Genomic DNA, 14,247 nt, shown 5'->3' with positions numbered 1-14,247 from the left:
GACAATTTTTTCAGGAGTTTTTTATTCTTTTTTAAAAATATACTTCTTAATTAATTATAAAACACATTCTTGTAAATGCCCTTTTATATCATTTTATATTTTTCAGCTAGTTTTAGTAAACATTATTTTTTATATATTAGTTTTTTAGCTATCGATTGACTTTTTATTTAACAACTAACTTTTCAACTATCAACTAGATTTTTAACTAACAACTAGTTTTGCAGCTAATCCTCAAAACATAACCTTAGTCATTCGGTTTTCTTTGGGTGAAACGAGAGTACAGGGACTTAATTGTCATTGTTTCATAATATAAGGGCTAAAGGGATTCCCGTTTGAAAAATATTAAGGAAGAAGATGAAGAAGAAAAGCAAAGGGTTTAGCAGTTTGTTTGTGAAAGGAAGAAAGTTTCAGAGAGAGAGAGAAAATTGCAGAGCGAGAAACAAACGACGAGTTGCCGTCCAGCGACAATTAGATATCGGGTGCTAGGGCACAAAAATTAAAAAGAGGACATTGTAATACGAGGATGCAGACAGATCAGCATTCTCGTTGAAGATTATAATCTCAGATCTTTTTTCATCTATTTTTCTTGTTCCAAATCGAAACCCTAATTGACTTCGTCCGATCAGCTGACTTTGTGTAATTTTTTTCATCAATTTCTGTTGAAACTATTTGACGGAGGATTTTTGGGGTTATATCAGCTCGGAGATCCTCCTAAGTTAAAGGGTTGTAATCGGATCCGGTTTGCCGTTAAATTGAGCGGCTGTTTGTTTCCTTTTCCGGCGGATGAGAGGTGATTAAAACAATGAAATGGGTATCATTGCTTAAAGACTTTAAAGAAAAGGTCGGGTTGACAGCGCCCGCATCTGCTGCATCTTCTCCATCATCATCTACCTCCCTATCACCTTTCTATCCTGATAATAATAACAATGCTACTTCTTCATCACCAAATTACTTCTCGTCTTCTTCTTCAAGGTCAGGGTTCTTTTATGTTTTTTGGCTTCAAAGATATTGATGTGCAAATTGATTCTCGCTGATCATGTAAACAGCTGCTTTCTTTCTTTCTTTTTTATTTTCTTACCATAAAATGATATCGTTTCAAGTTGCCAAGAACTTGAAGTAGCAGGGCTTAAGATTTACTAAATGTAAAGGGTTTGCAGGAAGTCTTCTAATTGGAATGATCTAGGGTTTAAGAGATAGACCTGAGCTTTAAGTTGCTGAATCCTTTTATCTTGTTATCGGGATCTGAAAAGGCTGATGATATTTGCTACACAACATATAATCTGATATGTAATTTCTGGCTATAATAGTTAATCTATGTAGCATGTAGTCTATTTCCCAAAGAATAGATAGATTCCAGCTATTCGTCACCACCTGTAGATCGAATAACTGATCACAATCCTCTGTTATTACAAGATTCTGATAATTATAATACAAGGTTTTGGATATAGGACTGTTGTACTTATATGTTTATGTTACTTAAATAAGGTTACTATAGTTCTCTTTCTATTTGCTTCTAATTCTTCTTTGATGTAAGAGTGGTCACTCATAATAAATGAAGCTCTTTTTCATTATAAGTCACGTCTCATAAAGCAACTTTTACTGTTTCCTCTCTATAATTCTGGCTTTTGAGATCTCAGTTTTAGATCTCTCCTATAAAAGGAATAAGACTGTAAAATTTCCATTATAAGAAAGGATGAAAGGTCATGATTTACATTTATCGCTTTGTATCTCAGAGACAAATATGAACTGGAATTGGACTTCAAGAGACATTGGGAAGAGTTCCGTTCGTCATCTTCGGAGAAGGTTAGTGCACAGAATTTACCTTTTTTTTTGGCTATTTGTAGACACTGTTGACCAGGCTTATGAGTTGTATAATGTTTATGCAGGAAAAAGAAAAGGCCTTGAATATGACAATCAATGTCTTTTGTAGATTTGTAAAGCAACATTCTAATGTAGCACAATTGATTACCATGTATGACAACAACTTCACTTGTCCTTTCATCTCCTCTTTATTTTCTCTACTCCATTTACACATGTCTCTTTGTTTGCAGGTTAGTAGAGACACACATATTTTCTTTTGTGGTTGGTAGAGCATTTGTTACAGATATCGAAAAGCTTAAATTGAGTAACAAAGCACGCCTGTTAGAGATTGAAAGTTTGATGGGCTATTTTTTGGAGGTCACAGAGGTATCCTTTCAAATCCTTCTCTTTATCTCTTATATCTTTTGCTTACTTTCACTTAAATTGAGTTATCAGCCTTTTCAATATGCACTAATATTTCTGTCTGTATCTCTGTAGGATGGAATTCAACCTGGTTCAAATCTTTTGCAGGCAGTGGAATTTCTTGTATCCGGGGTACATTCTTAACCTAATAGTTTCTTTTAGTTGCATAACAGGAAGAATTTCTTTTTTGGATTTTTGGTATAAATCTTTATTTTAAATAATGGACCCACTTGTGTATGTTGTTGGCAGCCTATTGATAAACAATCTCTCCTTGATTCTGGGATCTTATGTTGTCTGATTTATATTCTGAATGCCCTTTTGGGTCCTGATGGAAGAAATACAAGGCAAAAGGTAACATCCATTGAAGAGGAACCAGAAGTCATGGATAGCCCAGGTCCAGATAGACGCCTTGAGGTATATCATATGTGTCATCACTTTTGCAGATATCAATTAGAATTGTAACTCACTACTCTTTTGCTAATGCTTGCTTTTATCTTTGAAGGTAGAAGGCAGTGTTGTGCATATTATGAAGGCATTGGCAAGCCATCCTGCAGCTGCTCAGAGTTTAATTGAAGACAAGTCACTTCAATTACTCTTTGAGATGGTTGCCAATGGATCTTTAATTTTATTTTCAAGATATAAGGAAGGTCTTGTACCCTTGCACAGTATTCAGCTCCATAGACATGCAATGCAGGTGACATTTCAACCTTATCACTTAGTGTAGCCGTTTATATGCTGACAGATGTTATGTAAGAGGAAGTGTGACTGTTCTTTATCTTATTCTATTATCCAGATACTTGGTCTTCTTATGGCTAATGACAATGGAAGCACCACCAAGTACATTAGGAGGCATCAGCTGGTAATGATCTCATTTCTATAGTCCAGCAGCCACCCTTCAAGATCATCATAGCGTATGAAATTTCTGATAAAGTTATAAATTAAATGCAGATAAAAGTACTGCTAATTGCTGTGAGGGACTTCAAGCCTGAAACTGGAGACCCTGCATATACAATGGGAATTGTAGACTTGTTGCTTGAATGCATAGAATTGTCATATAGACCTGGTCAGTTGCTTCCTCTGTTTCCTTCTTGGACATTGATTACTATTATTTATAAAAAGTTCATTCAGCACTGAATTTAACAGTTTTATCATGGCTTCTGTAGAGGCTGGTGATATCAGACTGAGGGAGGATGTTCGTAATGCTCATGGATACCAATACCTTGTTCAGTTTGCATTAGTTCTTTCAAAAGTTCAGGACTTTGAACACATTTCTTCTTCAGAAGAGTCAATGAGAACTAGTAACTCAGAAATGCAAGATGTAAAGGGAAGGGGTGACACCTCATCAGAAGGCCTCTCACCCACTCTGTCTAGATTGCTGGATGTTCTTGTCAATCTAGCTCAAACAGGTCCACCTGACACAGCGTTGACCGGGTCAAAGGGTAATCGCAGTAAACAAACATCGTCTTCTGATCGGTTTCCAGATGATGGGTGGGAAAAGGACAATTATAAAGTCAAAGATATTGATGCCATACAAGTGTTACAAGACATTTTTCTCAAAGCAGACAGCAGGGAGCTTCAGGCTGAAGTGCTCAACAGAATGTTTAAGATTTTCTCAAGTCATCTTGAGAACTACATGCTGTGTCAGCAGTTACGAACAGTGCCCTTGTTGATCCTGAATATGGGTGGCTTCCCTCCTTCTTTACAAGAAATCATCCTTAAGATTCTTGAATATGCAGTGACTGTTGTTAACTGCATACCTGAACAAGAACTGCTAGCACTTTGCTGTTTATTGCAACAACACATACCATCCGAATTGAAGCACACAATCCTATCATTCTTTATAAAGCTATTATCCTTTGATCAACAGTACAAAAGGGTATTGCGAGAAGTTGGTGTGCTGGAAGTTTTATTAGATGATCTCAAACAGCACAAGTTTCTATTGGGTCCAGAACAACACAATGGTAACACTGATGACCTGGAAAAAAAGTCAAACTCCAGCAGCTTCAAGAAACATTTACACAGTAAAGACGCAATTATTTCATCTCCAAGATTATTGGGTTCTGGTTCTGGAAAGCTCTCGCTTTTTGAAGCAGAAGGCACAATCTCAGCTTCTTGGAATTGTTTGTTCTATTTACTGAAGAAAGCAGAACAGAATCAAGTAACATTCCGAGCTGCAAATGGTGTAACTACTGCTCTACCATTTTTGGTGTCTGATATCCATCGTCAAGGTGTCCTTCGTGTCATATCATGTTTAATCATTGAAGATTCTTCACAGGTAGGCTAAATTTAAATCTAATCTTTGCTTACTTTTCCAACCTTTAATCTTTTGTTAGGCTTCTTAATGACCAAAAGTTGTATATTGATTAGGTTCATTCAGAGGAACTGAGCATGCTGGTTGAAGTATCAAAGAGTGGGATGGTTACCAGTTCTTTGGGATCTCAATATCGCCTTCAATATGATGCAAAATGTGATGTTTTTGGAGCTTTATGGAGGGTTTTAGGAGCTAATAGTTCTGCTCAGAGAGTATTTGGTGAAGCCACTGGGTTTTCTCTTCTCCTAACAACACTTCATAGTTTCCAGGGAGATAAAGGGCTGATTGAGCCATCTCTTCTACCAGTTTGCATGAAAGTTTTCACATATTTATTGCGTGTAACAACAGCTGGGGTGTGCAATAATGCTGTCAACAGGGAAAAGTTAAATACAATTCTATCTTCACACACTTTCTATGATCTTTTATCCGAGTCTGGCTTGATTTGTGTGGAGTGTGAAAGACAAGTAATTCAATTACTCCTTGAACTTGCACTCGAGATTATACTCCCGCCATTTTCAACACCAGAAACTGCCACATCATCAAATGCTCTTGCAAATTCTTCTGCTGCTTTTTCTGTCATTACTCAATCAGGCTTGTTTCTTCCTGATAAAGAGCGGATATATAATGCTGGTGCTTTGAAGGTCCTCATTCGTTCATTGTTGCTCTTTACTCCAAAATTACAGCTGGAGTTGCTGAAACTTATCGAAGAGCTAGCTTCAGCTGGACCTTTTAATCAAGAAAACCTAACATCTGCTGGTAATTAACTCTGTCTACATGTTTTAGAAGCTGTTAGAAGAAGCAATCCGTATCTTATCTTTGCTATGTGTTTTTTTTTTTCAGGTTGTGTGGAGCTTCTTTTGGAGACAATATATCCTTTCCTTTCGGGTTCATCCTCTCTACTTTCCCATGCTTTAAAGATTATTGAAGTACTCGGGGCTTACAGGCTATCAACAGCAGAACTTAGAATGATTATCAGATGTCTTCTGCAAATGAGACAGAGGAATCCTGGTCATATTCTTGTTGATATGATGGAAAGAATAGTTGTGATGCAAGATACGGCTTCAGAAAACGTTCCCCTTGCACCATTTATAGAAATGGACATGAGAAAGATAGGATATGCATCGATTCACGTGTCATTAGGAGAAAGATCATGGCCTCCTGCTGCAGGCTATTCATTCGTGTGTTGGTTTCAACATCGCAATTTCCTGAAGTCAAATTCAAAAGATGTTGAATCTTCAAATACTGTATTTTCCAAAAGGAATACAAGTATCACGGGCCCACAAGTTCTACGGTTGTTCTCAGTTGGTGCAACAGATGGTGGTGATACATTTTATGCAGAGATCTGTCTTCAAGAAGATGGAATATTAACCCTTGCAACCAGCAATTCATCTTCATTGTCTTTTTCAGGGTTAGATGTTAATGAAGACCAATGGCATCACCTTGCAGTGGTACACAGCAAACCAAATGCTTTGGCTGGACTATTTCAAGCCAGTGTTGCATATGTGTATCTTAATGGGAAGCTTAGACACACAGGGAGACTAGGGTATTCCCTCTCTCCTGCTGGAAAGTCTCTACAGGTAACAATTGGGACACCAATAAACTTCTCAAGGGTCAGTGATTTGTCATGGAAGCTACGATCTTGCTATCTGTTTGAAGAAGTATTGACACCTGGTTCCATATATTTTATGTATATTTTGGGCCGAGGGTACAGGGGACTTTTTCAAGACACAAATCTTCTTCAGTTTGTCCCTAGCCAGGCTTGTCGTGGGGGTAGTATGGCCATTTTAGACTCTTTAGAAACCGATTTGGCATTGGTTTCCAACATTCAGAGGCCTGAGAGTGCTGCTAATAAGCAAGGAAGTTCTAAGACAGATCGTAGTGGAATGGTTTGGGATTTTGAGAGATTAGGGAACCTTGCCCTACAGCTCTCTGGAAGGAAACTCATATTTGCATTTGATGGAACATCAACAGAAGCCTTTCCAGCTTCCGGAACTTTGTCAATGCTCAATTTAGTTGATCCCCTCTCAGCAGCTGCTTCTCCTATTGGAGGTCAACTTCTTTTTAACATGCATATTATTTATTATACACCTTCGGGGCTGTTTCTTTTCTGAACTAGAATCTTTTCTATTTTCCATGCAGGCATACCACGGTTTGGACGTCTTCATGGCGATGTTTATGTCTGTAAGCATTGTGTAATCGGTGAAACCGTGCGTCCGATTGGTGGAATATCTGTTGTGTTAGCTCTTGTTGAAGTAGCAGAAACCAGTGACATGCTGCAAATGGCATTGACTCTCCTTGCTTGTGCACTTAATCAAAATCCACAAAATGTTAGAGACATGCAAGCATGTAGAGGGTATCATTTGCTAGCTCTCTTTTTACATTCCAGAATGTCTCTGTTTGATATGCGTTCACTCGAGATCTTTTTCCAAATTGCTGCTTGTGAGGCTTCTTTTCCTGAACCCAAAAAGTTGGAAGAAGCTCAGCATAATCTGTCACCTTCAGCAACCCTGAATGAATTTGATGACCTTAACCTGTCATCATCCAAGTTCCGTGATGAAGTTTCTTCAGCTAGTTCTCATGAGGATATGGATGATTTTTCTTTACAAAAAGATAGTTTCAGTCGTATGTCTGAACTTGATGATAATGATATCCCTCCCGAAACATCAAATTGCATAGTTCTTTCAAATGCAGATATGGTTGAGCACGTGTTACTTGACTGGACTGTATGGGTAGCAGCTGAAGTTCCAATACAGATTTCTCTTCTTGGATTTCTTGAAAATCTTGTTTCTATGCATTGGTACAGGAATCATAATCTCACCATTTTGCGAAGAATAAACCTTGTTCAACATCTCCTTGTAACTCTCCAAAGAGGTGATGTTGAGGTTCCTGTACTCGAAAAACTGGTTGTCCTTTTAGGAGTTATCTTGGAGGACGGATTCGTCATTTCTGAACTGGAACACGTTGTAAGGTTTGTGATTATGACTTTTGACCCCCCTGAACTGTCATCCCGGAATGAGATATCAAGAGAAGCAATGGGGAAGCATATTATTGTTAGAAACATGCTGCTTGAGATGTTAATCGATCTCTTGGTCACAATCTCATCAGAAGAGCTTCTTGAACAATGGCATAAGATCGTGTCTTCAAAGTTGGTGACTTATTTTCTTGATGAAGCTGTTCACCCTACGAGTATGAAATGGGTCATGACTCTTCTTGGTGTGTGTCTCACCTCTTCACCTACTTTTGCCCTCAAATTCAGAACAAGTGGAGGGTATCAAGGTCTAATGAGGGTGCTCCCTAGTTTCTATGATTCCCCTGATATATATTATGTCTTGTTTTGTCTGATATTCGGGAAGCCAGTGTATCCAAGATTACCTGAAGTTCGCATGCTGGACTTTCATGCCCTTATGCCAAGTGATGGAAGTAATGTACAACTAAACTTCTTAGAGCTTTTGGATTCTGTAATTGCAATGGCGAAATCGACATTTGACAGGTTGTCTGCCCAGACAATGCTGGCTTACGGAAGTGGGAATCTGAATCAGGTTGGTGGTGGGCTTGTTGCAGACCTTGTGGAAGGAAATGCAGAAATGACTGGAGAGCTTCAGGGTGAAGCTCTGATGCATAAAACTTATGCAGCACGTCTTATGGGTGGAGAAGCTTCTGCTCCTGCTGCTACAGCATCTGTTCTTAGATTCATGGTGGATTTAGCCAAAATGTGTCCTGCTTTTTCTGCTGTATGTAGACGAGCTGAATTCATTGAGAGCTGTGTGGATCTTTATTTCTCCTGTGTCAGGTCATATACTTTTTTCTCTTTCTTGTTTCTTTAGGAAAGATTATTATTATTATTTTTTCTTCGTCTGCTAATTTTTAATTTTTTGGTTTTTTAGGGCTGCTCATGGTGTGATGATGGCGAAGGAGATGTCGATAAAGGCAGAAGAGAAAAACATAAATGATGGTGAAGAGGCGGAAGGCTCTGTTAAGACTTCCATCAGCATGAGAAGCTTCCCTCCAGTGAGTGCAAGCTCTGAAGATGTTCCTGCTGTCGCAGACAATATGGATGGAATTGGAAATAAAACAGAGCCTATCATGACTTTGGAATCACAGATTCCGAGTTCAGATTCCGAACCAGTTGATCAGCCATCTGTTATCGATAGCAAGCAGTTCAATTTCCATGATCTGAAAATCACTCCAGTCTCTGTTCACCCAACTGGTTCACCAGGCTCACCATCTTTAAGCATATACGATTCTCCAATCTTATCTGAAAGATCCACTTCCAGGTTTCAGTCACTCAACTCTCCATCACAGGTTCTTGGTTTGCCATCTTGGCTTGGAAGCTCCAGTGACTTAAAATCTCAATATCAACCACTCGCCTCTCCTTCCATGGACTCCTCCTCTTTATCTCTCACTGAATTTGATTCAACTCCAGACTTTAGATGGTCCCCACAAATCCCAAACATTTCAAACACAATTTTCACAGTCCATCCAAAGCTGCTTCTTGATGTGGATGATTCCGGTTATGGTGGTGGCCCGTGTTCTGTTGGAGCAACCGCTGTTCTAGACTTCATTTCAGAAGTTCTTGCTGATTTTGTAACCGAGAACATAAAAGCGACACCTGTCATCGAAAGCATTCTGGAAACTGTTCCTTTATATGTTGATGCAGAAACCGTTTTGGTATTCCAAGGTTTATGCCTCACAAGACTCATGAACTTTCTAGAAAGACGCCTCTTACGTGATGATGAAGAAGATGAGAAAAAACTCGATAAAAACCGTTGGTCATTGAATCTAGATGCGTTATGTTACATGATAGTTGACCGTGTATACATGGGTGCTTTCCCTCAGCCTGCTGCTGTATTGAAAACACTTGAATTCCTGTTGTCCATGTTACAGCTGGCAAATAAAGATGGCAGAGTCGAACAAGCACCTCCAGTTGGAAAAGGGATTTTATCAATCACAAGAGGAACAAAACAACTCGATGCATACGTACACTCGGTTTTCAAAAACATGAACCGAATCACCATGTACTGTTTCCTTCCTTCTTTCTTGATATCAGTTGGAGAAGATGAGTTTCTTTCAAGACTCGGTTTGCAAATCGAACCCAAGAAAAGGTTGGTCCCACATGTGTCAGAAGAAGATGGGGTGATAGATATATGCACTGTACTACAGTTGCTCATTGCTCATAGCAGAATCATCTTTTGTCCTAGTAATCTTGACACTGATCTAATCTGCTGTCTTTGTATAAACCTGATCTCGCTTCTACATGATCAAAGACCGAATGCACAGAGCTTAGCAGTGGACATCCTGAAACATCTTCTTGTTCACAGAAGAGCTGCACTTGAGGATCTTCTTGTCTCCAAACCCAATCAAGGGCCTGTTTTGGATATATTACATGGTGGGTTTGATTTGCTACTTACTGGAAGCCTGTCTATCTTCTTTGACTGGCTTCATATGTCTGAACTGATTGTTAATAAAACCTTGGAACAATGTGCTGCAATCATGTGGGTTCAGTATGTTGCTGGATCGGTTAAGTTCCCGGGTGTTCGAATCAAAGGTATGGATGGCAGACGAAAGAAAGAGATTGGTAGAAAGTCAAGGGATTCAATGAAATTGGACCAAAGACATTGGGAGCAAGTCAATGAAAGGAGAATTGCTCTTGAACTGGTTCGTGATGCAATGTCTACTGAACTTAGAGTTGTTCGACAAGATAAGTATGGATGGGTGCTCCATGCTGAAAGTGAGTGGCAAACACATCTCCAACAACTCATACACGAACAAGGGATATTCTCAATGCCCAAATCCTTTTCAAGCCAAGAACTCGAATGGCAGCTTTGCCCCATTGAAGGCCCGTATAGAATGAGGAAGAAATTGGAACGTTGCAAGCTGAAATATGATACTGTGCAAAGCATTTTAAACGGGAAGTTTGAATTTGAAGAGCCTTCTAAAGAGATAACTGGAAACGACATTGGTGATTTCGATTCCGATTCCGGTCCTTTCTCTAATCTTTTATTGAACGATGGAAAACAGGAATCTTGTAGTGACGAAATGTATGAAGATTCTGTTTTTAAGGAATCGGAAGGTGGGAAAGATGAGAATCCGATTAGGGTTGGCTGGAATAACGATCAGGATAGTAGCATTAATGATGATAGTCTTCATTCTGCTGCTGAATTTAGCATGAAGTCCAGCTCAGCAACCGTACCGTTGTCAGAGAGCATTCAAGAAAAGTCGGTTGTGAGTTCTCCTAAGAAGTCTGCTTCAATGAGATTTGATGAGGTTAAAGGAACGGAAGATAAAGTGGATAAAGAATCGAGTAACAACGGGGAGTATTTAATCCGGCCTTATCTTGAACACACAGAAAAAATAAAATTCAGATACAATTGTGAAAGAGTTGTGGGTCTTGATAAACATGATGGGATCTTTCTTATCGGGGAGCTTTGTTTGTATGTGATAGAGAATTTCTACATTGATAAGTCAGGTTGCATCTGTGAGAAAGAATGTGAAGATGAGCTGTCGGTTATTGATCAGGCTTTAGGTGTAACAAAGGATTTCTCTGTTAGTATGGACTCCCAGTCAAAGTTGACTTCTTCATGGGCTGTTAAAGCACATACTGGGGGTAGGGCATGGGCCTACAATGGTGGGGCATGGGGGAAGGAGAAAGTGACAAACAGTGGGAATGTGCCTCATTTGTGGCGAATGTGGAAGCTTAACAGTGTTCATGAAATCTTGAAACGTGATTACCAGCTTCGTCCTGTTGCTGTTGAGATATTTAGCATGGATGGATGTAATGATCTTCTGGTTTTTCATAAAAAGGAAAGGGAAGAAGTTTATAAAAACTTGTCTGCCATGAATCTTCCCAGGAACAGCATGTAAGTTTTTTTTTTTTATCTCATCATCTTTTTTACAATCATTGATAACATTTGTTTACTTGATAGGTTGGACACAACGATATCAGGAGTAGCAAAACAAGAAAGTGCTTTCAAGATTATGGCAAAATCTTTCTGCAAGAGATGGCAGAATGGAGAAATTAGTAATTTCCAGTACTTGATGCATCTCAACACACTCGCGGGTCGTGGGTACAGTGATCTTACCCAGTATCCTGTCTTCCCTTGGGTTCTATCGGATTATGAAAGCGAAAATCTTGACCTAACTGATGAAAAATCATTCCGGAAACTTGACAAACCCATGGGATGTCAAACAGAAGAGGGAGAAGATGAATTCAAGAAAAGGTTGGATTTTTTTCTACTTTATATTATCCATCTAGTTGGTTGAATTTTTTCGGGTAATTGGGTTTATCAATCAATTTGTAATCTTTTTGTCAGATATGAAAGCTGGGATGATCCAGAAATCCCAAAATTCCATTATGGATCTCATTATTCAAGTGCTGGGATTGTTCTTTTCTATCTTTTACGGTTGCCACCATTCAGCACAGAGAATCAAAAGCTGCAAGGGGGTCAGTTTGACCATGCTGACCGTCTTTTCAATAGTGTAAAAGATACATGGTCAAGTGCAGCTGGAAGAGGCAACACTTCAGATGTGAAAGAACTTATCCCTGAATTCTTTTATATGCCAGAGTTTCTTGAAAACAGATTTGATCTTGACCTCGGAGAAAAACAATCAGGAGAAAAGGTCCGCCTCCTTTCCCAATTTTATATATATTTCCAAATACCAAAAATCATTTGCATAATATAATGTTTTTTTTTTTTTTTTTTTTTTTTTAGGTTGGAGATGTTGTGTTACCTCCTTGGGCCAAAGGTAGTGCTCGAGAGTTCATCAGAAAGCATAGAGAAGCTCTTGAATCTGATTACGTGTCAGAGAATCTACATCACTGGATCGACCTTATCTTTGGTTATAAACAACGCGGAAAGGTCAGTAGTAATTGTCACCCCAAATATCAATTATCAACATTTTTGTGTTTCCTAAATTGCCCTTCTGTTTTGACAGGCGGCTGAGGAAGCGGTGAACGTATTCTACCATTACACGTATGAAGGAAGCGTCGACATCGACGCGGTCACAGAACCCGCAATGAAAGCCTCCATTTTAGCTCAAATCAACCACTTTGGCCAAACACCAAAACAAATCTTCCAACGGGCCCACGTGAAAAGGAAAAAAGACCGAAAACCCCCTATCAACCCTCTCAAACACTCCAACTACCTGGTCCCACACGAGATCCGTAAATCCGCATCCTCCATATCCCAAATCGTGACCTCCAACGACAAAATCCTCATGGTGGGCCCCAACAACCTCCTAAAACCAAGAACATACGCCAACTATGTTGCGTGGGGGTTCCCGGACCGCAGTCTAAGATACATAAGCTACGACCAAGACAAGCTCCTCTCCACCCACGAAAACCTCCACGGCGGGAACCAGATCCGGTGCGCGAGCGCGAGCCACGACGGTCAGGTCCTCGTCACCGGCGCAGACGACGGTCTCGTCTCCGTTTGGCGCGTCGGGACCCACCCCGGATTCCGTGCACCGCGAAGCTTACACCTCGAAAAATCTCTCTCCGCTCATACAAACAAAATCACGTGTCTCCACATCTGCCAACCTTACATGGTGATCTTAAGCGGTTCAGACGATTGTTCAGTCATCATATGGGATTTAAGCTCGTTGGTTTTCATCCGCCAGCTTCCGGAATTCTCCTCTCCGGTTTCCGCCATTTACATGAACGAGTTAACCGGCGACATCGTGACCGCCGCCGGAATCATGCTGGCGGTGTGGAGCGTGAACGGCGACTGTCTCGCGGTGGTCAACACTTCTCAGCTCCCGTCCGATTTCATCGTGTCGGTCACGACTTGTACGTTTTCTGATTGGCAGGAGACGAATTGGTTCGTATCGGGGCATCAAAGTGGTGCTGTGAAAGTGTGGCAAATGGTTCATAACTCGAGTGAGGTTTTCGAGACGCCACACAGTAAACATTTTGCTACAAATTTGTCGTTTGGGTTTGGGCTTGAGAAGGTGCCTGAGTATACTTTGGTTTTGAGGAAGGTTTTGAGGGGGCATAAACATTCGGTCACGGCTCTTCATCTGACCGGGGACTTGAAGCAGCTTTTGAGCGGTGATTCGGGCGGGCATTTGATTTCGTGGACATTGCCCGATGAAAGCTTGAGGAATTCTATCAGAAGGGGGTGAGATTTGGGTTTTTTGTTTAGGTAAATTGTAATCATGTTTATTTAGAAAGGAAAGAAAAAAAAAGAACCTTAATGAGATTGGTTCTACATCCGTCCACCTAACACGAAAGGGCTGTGACCCTAAGACTTGGGAGAGTGATGGTAAGTAAGATTATGGTTTTGGTGGCCGGAATTGTTTTTTTGTGTTTTTATGAAGCTGGGAGGGAATGTGGGGACTATTTGTGTACATAGAAGAAGAATGGGTTGAGGTTTTAGATTTATATATGATGGATGGATGGATGGATGTTATATTTGGATATTTGTATAGAGTTGTGAAACAAACAGTAAGTAAAAGGGGAGGAACTGTAACTGTAGTGCACTGTTACCCCCTATTTTGGTCTGGGGTTTTTACGGGGTTCGGTTCTGTTGTGTTTTTAATTCTCTCATTTTTTGTTCCATTTGTAAGAATATGAATATGCATTCACACAAATATGATCTGTTATAGTAGTCAAATTCAGGATTTGAGTTGAGGCCCCTTTTTATTATAACTCCTCTACGTTTGGTCTTTTTAAATATTTACTTCGCTATTTGAGTCACTTACTTTCAATAGGCCGA

The 14,247-nt window shown here is 39.8% G+C and overlaps 1 protein-coding gene across 1 annotated transcript; it reads left to right on the top strand.

Moving 5' to 3' along the window:
* Positions 1-366: 366 nt before the first annotated feature.
* LOC145114484 (protein SPIRRIG-like) lies at positions 367-14,149 on the top strand. The gene is made up of 18 exons (XM_079050499.1): positions 367-972; positions 1,734-1,803; positions 1,887-1,972; positions 2,052-2,187; positions 2,299-2,355; positions 2,473-2,637; positions 2,726-2,917; positions 3,017-3,082; positions 3,172-3,286; positions 3,387-4,498; positions 4,591-5,290; positions 5,375-6,583; positions 6,674-8,324; positions 8,419-11,391; positions 11,458-11,751; positions 11,845-12,151; positions 12,244-12,390; positions 12,467-14,149. The coding sequence occupies exons 1-18, from the start codon at positions 803-805 to the stop codon at positions 13,652-13,654; spliced, it is 10,638 nt and encodes a 3,545-aa protein (XP_078906625.1). The 5' UTR covers positions 367-802; the 3' UTR covers positions 13,655-14,149.
* The last annotated feature ends 98 nt before the right edge of the window (positions 14,150-14,247 follow it).

The sequence above is a fragment of the Lactuca virosa genome, chromosome 5 (genome assembly GCF_052849685.1).
Source record: "Lactuca virosa cultivar CGN04683 chromosome 5, Lactuca_virosa_CGN04683_v6, whole genome shotgun sequence".
NCBI lineage: Eukaryota > Viridiplantae > Streptophyta > Magnoliopsida > Asterales > Asteraceae > Lactuca > Lactuca virosa.
The sequence above is the reverse complement of the archived record's forward strand: the minus strand, read 5'-3'. Positions and strand labels throughout refer to the sequence as shown.

Bases quoted from the DNA above. Each gene is read 5' to 3' on its own strand.
- LOC145114484 (XM_079050499.1), top strand. From the start codon at position 803: ATGAAATGGGTATCATTGCTTAAAGACTTTAAAGAAAAGGTCGGGTTG. The intron at 2,356-2,472 runs GTACATTCTTAA...TGTTGTTGGCAG, and splicing joins TGGAATTTCTTGTATCCGGG to CCTATTGATAAACAATCTCT. The intron at 6,584-6,673 runs GTCAACTTCTTT...TTTTCCATGCAG, and splicing joins AGCTGCTTCTCCTATTGGAG to GCATACCACGGTTTGGACGT.